Source organism: Arachis duranensis, chromosome 6 (genome assembly GCF_000817695.3).
Source record: "Arachis duranensis cultivar V14167 chromosome 6, aradu.V14167.gnm2.J7QH, whole genome shotgun sequence".
Lineage (NCBI taxonomy): Eukaryota > Viridiplantae > Streptophyta > Magnoliopsida > Fabales > Fabaceae > Arachis > Arachis duranensis.
This window is the reverse complement of record NC_029777.3, coordinates 4,446,604-4,456,467: the sequence shown is the minus strand read 5'-3', so window position 1 is coordinate 4,456,467 and position 9,864 is coordinate 4,446,604. Positions and strand designations below refer to the sequence as shown.

General features: G+C 39.0%; 2 protein-coding genes across 2 annotated transcripts in view; one reads left to right on the top strand and one right to left on the bottom strand.

Annotated features, from left to right (window-relative positions):
• The window catches only part of LOC107492090 (GRIP domain-containing protein RUD3), a gene marked incomplete in the record, with an annotated part of 2,003 nt that extends 757 nt beyond the window's left edge, over positions 1-1,246 (top strand). The window contains 1 exon segment of the mRNA XM_016113063.3: positions 1-1,246. Coding sequence (XP_015968549.1) covers positions 1-1,066 — 1,066 coding nt within the window.
• A 608-nt stretch (positions 1,247-1,854) lies between these two features.
• Positions 1,855-4,210, bottom strand: LOC107492091 (gibberellin receptor GID1C). Its single transcript, XM_016113064.3, has 2 exons — positions 3,977-4,210; positions 1,855-3,384 (listed from the first exon to the last, which is right to left on the bottom strand). Exons 1-2 carry the CDS (start codon positions 4,013-4,015, stop codon positions 2,386-2,388), a joined length of 1,038 nt encoding a protein of 345 aa, XP_015968550.1. The 5' UTR covers positions 4,016-4,210; the 3' UTR covers positions 1,855-2,385.
• Positions 4,211-9,864: the final 5,654 nt, after the last annotated feature.

The following is a 9,864-nucleotide window of genomic DNA, read 5'->3' as shown; positions in this document are numbered from 1 at the left end:
GGATGCTGTTTTGAAGCTGAAGAATGCGAAGGAGTCGAGAATCAGTGAAATGGAAGTGGAGATGAAGCAACTCAAGGAATCATTATGCGGTTTTCACGAGGAAGAGGCAGTGATGAGAGCTAAGATTCTTGAATTGGAAGGGAGTCTGGGATTGGCTGAGGAGAAGGAAGAGGCAATGGAAATGGAGATTGGAGCATTGGCAAAGCAGAAGGAGGAGATAGAGGTGAATGTTGAGATGTTGAAAGAGGGAAGAGATAGCCTTCAAAAGGCTCTAGATAAGGTTGAGAGAGAATTGGAGGATAGGGGGCATGAGATTGATATGCTTGTTAGGGAGAAGAATGAGATTGAGATGTTGAAAGTTGAGCGCGAGAGTGAAATTGTCGAGATACAAAGAGAAGTGGACGGATTGAAAGATGTTGTGCTTAGGTTGAAAGCATCATGCAGCGATTTTGAAGAGAGAAACAAGCACTTGCTATCTGAGGTGAATCATTACAAGGATTCCATTGAAGAGGTAATGCTTGAGAGGGATGAGGAGAAAAACAAAGTGAAGAGCTTGGCATTGCAAGTTGAGGAAATGGCGAGCGAGTTAAGCCAGATGCTAAGTGAGAAAGAGAAGCTAGTTGAGAAGAACAAGACAATTGAAAGCCGCGTGGGTGTATTGATGAACGAAATGGATACATTGCAGCAGAGCATTGTGGAGGCAAGGCGAGTCTCTGAAGATTTGAGAGCCAAGGTTGAGTTTTCCAACAACAAATCAAACCAGGCACTTGCATTGTTGAAGAGTACTGCTGCACTTGTGTGTCAGTACAATGAGAGTGTAGCGGAAGTGCTATCTATTGAGCAGAAGGCTGACGTAGAAGTGCAACCTTATGTTGAACAACTGAATGCAATCAAGAAGGCATTTAGGAGCAAGAACAAGATGGTGGCTGATTTGAAGCAGCAACTTGAGTTGATGCATTGCTCTGTGGTTTCAGCAAATAAAATGAAAAGCTTGTGGACAGTTGTATCCTCTGCAACTACAATTTTGGCTGCAGCATTAGCTGCCTATGTTGCCAAAGGGCACTGACTGGGTTTAGGGTAGTAACAAGTACTTGGGCACTCTTGAATCATATATAATCCATTATTAGAAAGTCATGGTTGCCCTTGTTATTAGGTAAAAAACCTGAGCAAGTATGTCAACTAATTAGTACCATGAAATTAGCATTATGCTGTTGTAATTTCTAATTGCTTACCTTCCTTCAGTACACTTTTCAATCTTTCTTTGAATAAAAAAAACTGTCCCAAAAGCAGCAAGAAAACAGAACACAGTGTTAATGAGGAAAATAATGAATGAATATCCATGGTTCCGACAGTTCCATCAGAGCTGTCATCGCGATTTCTTGGGAAAATAGTTTAGAATTTAGGTGAATGAATCTAACTGATTAATTAATCTCAGTTGCATGGTTCGTTATCATAATTCAACTAAGATTTCAACTACAATATGTCCAATATGGGATGTTCACACAGTATTTATCTGATTTATTATTATACATAAATGGCCCCAGATGACGCATGACTCAAGAATCGATCAAGAAGAGTCCTCCACCACTGAAGGCTTTCCAGTTTCCACTGGTGCGGGTGCTGTGCCCAGTGATTGATGTGGGGGCACTTGTAGATACAAGAAAGACCAGAGGGATGTCCCTGCATTAGCAACACATGAATGCGTTTTTGCTTTTCCAAGCTAGACAATTCCAGTATCTTCGGTAGTTCTGCCATCCAAACTTTCTAATATTCAATCATGGCCAAGACAAGAAGTTGCAATAAGTACACACAAATGTTCATCCTTCCATAACCTTTATTATTCTTATATAATGATTGAACTAGAAAGACAACCCCATTAATTAATATACTAACAGTTTAACAGTCTTGACAAGCTTACATGAATATAGCACAGGTATAATCATACACCACCATAATGCCATTCGACACTTTCACTATCAGTTTTTCCAAAATTAGCTATATATATTATATAAAGAAACTATAAACTATGTAAACCGCACCCCCACTGACTACCTATCACAAGGTCACGTCCACATTGCTGTCTTCCTTCTTCTTGGCTGAAAAGACTAGGTAATCTTAAACTTAACGGTTCAACAGACAGTCATGGCTCCCTTTGTCCTAATATCTTACCTATCCACATCAGTGGTATTGGTGATGATGTGCACTGGAAAAGCTGCATGGTTACACATATCGTGACACAATCTCAAACCAGAGAAGTGCCAAATAACAGGGAGCAGGGTCCTATAGTATAAAATAGAAGCACAACTCGGTTAAAAAAAGTCTAGTACCATAACAATTGCCTACATAATCTTCTAACCTGTCCTTGCAATCAGATGAAAGTTAAGCCTATGAACGGTCAGAGCTCACAAAACTTTTTATCTCATCCATGACTGTAGAGAAGTGCTCATTGTTTGGTAACAAGTAAAAGCCAATTGTTGCCTGCTCTAGGTATAGTAATTTCACATTTTGGCCAGCCTTCTCAAGCCCTTTTGCATAAGCCAATTGCCAATCCTGAACAAGGTCTAAACCAGCTACCACTATAAGGCTCTTCGGGAAGGGAATCCCTTCGAGGCTTCTTCCTTTGGGGCCAAATGGGTTACATGCCTCATGGTCTTTATTTTCCCCTTCTGGAAGAAAAGCTCTCCAATACCAGTCTCTATCTTGAATTCTAACAAAATATTTCCCATCCAACCGCTTTTCAGACTCAGTTCTTTCCTCCCCACCAAACAATGGGTTGAGAAGTATGTTCCCCATTACTTCAACTCCAGATTCTACTGCTTTCCGTGCAACATGATGTACAATGTTCCCACCAGAGCTGTCACCGGCCAAGTATATATGAACTTTCTTGTCCTTCCTACTTTGGAGCCATGATCTAGAACTGACCCATTGTAGAGCCGTCCAACCATCATCGTACGCACAAGGATACCTGTTTTCGGGTGCTCGTCTATAATTTACTGATACCACAACAGCATTACAAATTCCTACCAACCGGCGGCAAAGGGTATCGTATATAGCACTATCAGCCGAAGAATGTGCAAAGCTTCCACCATGAAAAAATATGATTACAGGAATAACCTCAGAGGTTACAGGCTTCTCAATGTCCACAAGAGTCCTTGCATGGTTTTCTCCCTCATCAGGCCGATAAATTCGACTAAGAAGACTAGTTTCACGCTCAACAACAACATCAAACGAGAACACGCCATCGACAGGGCTGGCATTGGCAGGTACTTTCCGATCAAGGAACTCAGCTAAATCCCGGTTGAAAGTTCCATCAGGGCGACGAAGAAGATTGTAAGCCAGCTTAAAATTGGAGATAAGAACCCACATATTTAGCGGAACCACCATCTACATCAAATAGGAAAAAAGATAGCACGATAAGATAATAGCCATAAAAGGAACCCCAAACAAATTATAAATGCAAATAAAGGAAAGGTTTTGGCAAGCATAAGCTGAACCCAAAGACACTATAGATTGAGCATCTTAAGTGCTACACAAAAGTGGGAACTACCAAAATCAGCAGACATAAGTGACAAAATCTAACCTCAAAAGGGCCAAAAAGTAAAAAACATTCAAGGGTAAAAACCTCAGCGTCTAAAAAACGGGTTCATCTTGGACACAAATCAGAAACATAAGCCACACAAATAAAAGCGGGTTCTTTTTTTATTTATTTATTCCTGAGATGTGAAAAAAGAGAACCAAAACAACAATCTGAAGCTGTTAACAAAAATCATAACACTAATCAGAATCCAGGAAAGTACATACCTAAATCAGGCGTATTATCATAGCAGAATTCATTAATATTAAAAAAAATAGAAAAGTGACCAGGTTAGTAGTAAGCAAGAGCAAGAAAACAAGCTCGGATTCTCAAAACCATGAGAAACACGCAACAATCTGAGATAAAAACTTAACAAAAAGTGGGAAGAAGGAGCAAAGAAACCTTGGATTCGTTGAGGTTAAGTTGGTTACTTTCAGCCATCGGAATCGGAAACGAGAGAGATCGAAGATAGAGAGACGGATCAGAAGTCAGAAACTGAGAAGAGAAGCAAGCTCTCACAACTTCACATGATAAATGTGGAGAGTTCAGAATCACTGCCACAAGGAAAAAAAAGGGGGAAGAAAAGAAGCAGAGGAGAGAGAGTGTGAGGGGTGAAGGATAAGAAGAAGGTGGAGGGATGCGCACTGTAGAAAATGGTAGGAGACAAATGCTAAAGTGCGAGGTGAGAAAGAGGAACGCGACAAAGCCAAGGGGGGGTGGGGCCCAGGACCATGAATGAATTTGGACCCAATAAAGTGGATTGTTTTTGTTATGACGTCATCATCATCAGGATAAGGGAATTCCGCCAAGGCGAAACGGAGGGGGACAAATATGCTTCCGTTTATACGGATTGCCACGTGTCATCACAGGAGCCCCTCTTCAAATTCCATTTTATTTTCCTCCCTCTTATTGGGACATGACACCCTTCCTATCTTCTTCAACAGCTCACCACCACAATTTTGTACTTTACCTTCTTCATAACACTGTTTTGCCGCACTTCATAAAGCATAATGCTCAATACACTATGATAACAAATTTCCAGATGGATTGTTTTAGTATAAAAAGAAACACGTATATAATATAATTATAAATAAATACTTAGTTACCTACTTACCTCTGATATCACCATTTAAGATTTTACTAATTACTTAAATATTTATTCAAATGATAGTATTTGATCCACGGATAGTATTTAAAAAAAACATAGTTATTGTGCTCCTATTAAAAAATATTATTAGTAAGTTTTAATTTGATGTTCGTAATAAGAGTAAATTATTAATTTTGTCCTCGAATTATTAAGGTATTGACAAAAATAATCTTTATTTTATTAACGACAAAAATATATTTAAAATATTAAAAAATATTACAAAAATATTCGTTCATAAATAAAAATCTATTCCGTTAATAGAATTGGTTAAACTGTAAAAGGGATTCCGTTACATTTTTTTTCTAGCTTCTTCTTTATTTTTCCTCACTTTCTCCCTCTCTCCCTGAAAAGAAAAGAGCTTACGCTTCACCCTCTTCACTCTCATTCTGAATCTATGACTACTGCCTTCCAATCTTCTTTATCTTGTGCTCTCACACCCCACTCCCTACTCCTTTTTTCTTCTCCAATATACAAAATAGTTGCTCATCAACCCACACCACTTTTTCTTTGTCTTCAACGACAGAACTTCGTTGTTGTCACTGTTGCTTGCTCGCTGCCACTGCTGCTTGCTCGCTGCCCTTCTATTGTCGTTAAAAGCGGATTTCGTAGTTTCTTATCCTCTTCACTCTCACAACAGATCTCTCGATCTTTTCTCTCATATTCGCCATCACCGTCACTGCTTGCTCGTCGTCCCTCCATCACTGTCAAAAACCTGTCTTGCAACGCCTTATTCTCCTCTCTCGCAGTAAGCTAGCAACGGACAGTCTCTCTCTCTCTCTCTCTCCAGGGCGGTGACTCGGTGAGAAGCTCTCTCTCCAGCTCCTCTCTTTGTCATTCTTTCTCTTTGAACTCTATTTTTATTAGATTATTTAAAAAAATCACAATGAGAAATTGTGAAATTACTTATTATGGATGATTATTATTAATTATGGCTGATTATTGTTTGTGGCTGAAATGAAGAGGGTGAGGTGTAAGGTCTATTTTGGGAGGTTTAGAGGAGGGAAGGAGTCACTGAGATGTTACTTATTGTTGTTATAGTTGCTTTGGAGAGTGAGAGAGGACAAAAAAAGAGGGCAACATCACTGCAAGCGCCATCGTTGAGGAGAAAGAAAAGCATAACAACAAGGAGAGAGAAAGAGAGAGATGGCAAGAGAGAAGAATCGAAGAAGGAGAAATAGATGAACAAGATGACACTGACAAAGAATAAGTCCATTGTCGTACTTGAGAAAGAGAAACTGTGAAAGAAGAGGCGACATCGTATTTGAGAAGAGAAATAGACAAATAGTAACGAAGAAGTTGCAAGAGCTTTAGCTAATAAGATGATGATGTTGTCGTTGTTGCAATTTTGGAGTGACTGAGATATATTGTTGTTGCAGCTTGCAGTGTCCTTTGGGAGATTTGGGAAAGATAAGGAGTGACTGAAATGCTGTTTATTGTTGTTGTAGTTACTTTGGAGAAGAAGAGAGTGAGAGAGAATAAAAGAGAAGCAGAAGAAAGCGTGTAATAAAAGTCGTTTGACAACTCAACCAATTCTATTAATAGAATAAATTTTTATTTACGGTCGGATATTTTTGTAACATTTTCTAATATTCTAGAATTAGATTTAAAAATTACGACTGAAAAATAAATATTTCAGTTGGAGACGCTTCAATTTAAAAAAATGTCATTCAAATCACATTTCTAAAGATTCGCACATATTATAGATTGGATCAGGAAAATTTTTTTAGATTTATCTACCAAACATTATTATAAGGGATAATAATTTACTCTTAAAGTAAATCATTTAACTCTAATCCTCATACGTCTTAGGCTGAGACTGATTTGAATATTAAATAAGCCTAAGTCCATAAAATCGAAATACCAATTTAGCCTAAAGAATATAAATTTCAATTCAAATTGATAAGATAAAAGTAACATTAAAACTTATAACGTCAAAACGACTCATCAGTATGCAATAAATAAAAATAAAGATAAATAAAAGCCTACATATAGTTAAAAGAGAACCGAGCAGATATAAATAACTCATAGTATGATAAAGAGAATGACATATTGTTTTTTTTAAATTTGCAAATATTAATCCCAGGCTGTTGTCAAACAAAACCCAAAATCCTGAATTTTTAATTTTGTAAATTTTACCAAACTCACAAACACTACTGAAGTGTTAGTTCCACATCAAAAAAAGTAAAGAAGAGTGAAGAGTTTATAAGATGAGAGACCCATTAACTTGACACCTTAAGGTTTTGAGTTGGATGTGGTGTTTTCTCATCTTATGTTCTTTCGCTTGATTCCTCCCCGAAATCTCCTCGGTAGTCGAGAGCTCTCAACGGTTGCCCAACAAGTGGTATCAGAGCCGATGGCGGCAAAGGTGGTACGGACGGCATGTCACGCGGTGTTTTGCGGCGGTGTGATGGACGAATACTCGTGGCGGAGGAGCTAGAAAGATGGGAGTTGATGCTATGTGGAGACTCACACTTGAGAGGGAGATTGTTAATGTTGCAGGTGTGAGGAGTGGATGTGGTGTCTTTTCTTCTTATGTTTTCTCGCTTGATTCCTCCCCAAAATCTCCCCGGTGGTCGAGAGCTCTCCACGGTTGCATAAAGTATCGAAAGTCTTCCCGGCAAAGGTGGTCCTCGTGGCGGAGGAGTGCATAAAGTTAGTCCCACATCAAAGAAAGCAAGGAAGAGTGAGTAGTTTATAAGATGAGATACCCATTAATTTGACACTTTAAGGTTTTGAGTTGGATATGTGGTGTCTTTTCATCTTATGTTCTCCCACTTGATTTCTCCTCGAAATATCCTCAGTAGTCGAGAGCAATAGTGTTTACTTTAAATTATTAAAATTGGTTAAAAGATAACATTTAATTTAAAAGTACTATTTATATTTTAATATATATTTTATATTGGTGATTAATTTTGGTAACTAATTTTAGTATACACGTAGCAACAATAACAACAACAACAAAGTCTTGTCCCACTAAGTGGGGTCGGCTACATGAATCAAACGACGTCATTGTGCTCTGTCATGTATCATGTCTACAAAGAGACCGTTTACATTTAGATCTCGTTTGACCACCTCATGGATGGTCTTCTTAGGTCTTCCTCTGCCTTTCGCCCTTTGTCCATCTTCCATCTCATCCACTCTCCTGACTGGATGTTCTATTGGTCTTATTCTCACATGTCCAAACCACCTGAGACGCGATTCAACCATCTTTTCCACAATGGGTGCTACTCCAACTCTCTCCCTTATATCTTCATTCCTTATTTTATCCAATCGCGTATGACCACTCATCCATCTCAACATCTTTATCTCTGCCACACTCAGCTTATGTTCGTGCTCCCCTTTAGCCGCCCAACACTCCGTACCATACAGCATAGCCGATCTTATAGCGGTGCGATAGAATTTACCTTTAAGTTTTAAAGACACTTTTTTGTCGCATATAAAACCAGATGCACTCCGCCATTTTGACCAACCTACTTGGATCCTATGATTTACATCATGTTCAATCTCTCCATTATCCTATATGATGCACCCAAGATACTTAAAACTTTTAACTTTTCCTAGGATGTTTTCTCCAATCTTCACCTCTATATTGGGGTTTTCCCTTCTCAGACTGAACTTACATTCCATATATTCTGTCTTACTACGGCTTATGCGCAGACCATACACTTCTAAAGCTTCTCTCCATAACTCCAACTTCTTATTTAGGTCTTCCCTTGTCTCTCCCATAAGGACGATATCATCGGCAAAAGGCATGCACCATGGCACAGGCTCTTGGATGTGCTCTGTGAGTACTTCCAAGACTAATGTGAAAAGGTATGGACTTAAGGATGATCCTTGGTGTAATCCTATACCAATAGGGAATTCCTCCGTCGCACCACCTTGAGTCTTCACACTAGTTGTGGCCCCATCATACATGTCTTTAATTGCCCGAATATGTGCGATTCTTACTCTCCTCTTTTCTAAAACCTTCCATAAGATCTCACTTGCTACCCTATCATACGCCTTTTCCAAATCAATAAACACCATATGTAGATCCCTTTTATTACTACGATACCTCTCCATCATCCTTCTTAATAGGTATATCGCTTCAGTGGTAGATCTTCCTGGCATAAATCCAAATTGGTTCTCTGTTACTTGTGTCTCTTTTCTCAACCTCCGTTCTATCACCCTTTCCCATAACTTCATAGTATGACTCATAAGCTTAATCCATCTATAGTTTCCGCAACTTTGTATATCCCTCTTATTCCTGTAGATAGGTACCAATGTGCTCTTTCTTTACTCATCAGGCATCTTCTTTGACATTAAAATCTCATTAAAAAGCTTGGTTAACCAGTTGATGCCTTTTTCTTCAAGACCCTTCCAAACCTCAATCGGGATATTATCAGGTCCTACTGCCCTGCCATTTTTCATCTGCTTTAGAGCCTCTTTTACCTCGAAGTCTCGAATCCATCGATAGTAGTCAAAGTTTTGATCTTCTTCCCTTGTGCATAATCGACCAAGGCTCGGAAGAGTCTTCTGTCCCTCATTAAATAACTCGTAGAAGTAGCTCTTCCACCTTTCATTAATCTTCTCCTCTTGAGCCAACACCTCTCCATCCTTATCCTTTATGCACTTAACCTGATCCAAATCTCTCGTTCTTCTTTCCTGGCTCTTTGTGATTCTATATATACCTTTTTCTTCTTCTTTCGTGCCCAAAGACTGGTAGAGACCCTCATATGCTCTTATTTTTGCCTCACTTATAGTCACTTTTGTCTCTTTCTTAACCGCCTTATATTTTTCCCAGTTATCTGCATTGCGGCATAAAAACTACTATTTAAAGCATTCCCTTTTTATCTTTATCTTTTCTTGTATACTTGCATTCCACCACCAAGACTCCTTGTCTCTTGGTCCTATTCCTTTAGATTCACCAAAACTTTCTTTTGCTGTTCTTCTAATAACTTCTGCTATCTCCCTCCACATCTCTTCCGCGCTTCCATTCCCATCACACCTTGCCTCTTCTCCTACCCATCTTAGGAAGCTTATTTGTTCCTCACCTTTCATCCGCCACCACCTCGTCCTTGGGTTCTTCGTATGATGTCTTTTCCTCAACTTTTTGCTCAATGCGAAAATCCATGACGAGCACCCTATGTTGTGTTGTCAAAAT

What these genes read in the sequence shown, in the direction of transcription:
- LOC107492091 (XM_016113064.3), bottom strand. Translation starts at nt 4,015, where the DNA reads ATGGCTGAAAGTAACCAACTTAACCTCAACGAATCCAAG. An exon ending in TTAACCTCAACGAATCCAAG is followed by an intron (nt 3,385 to 3,976) that starts GTTTCTTTGCTC and finishes TATTTGATGTAG; the next exon opens with ATGGTGGTTCCGCTAAATAT.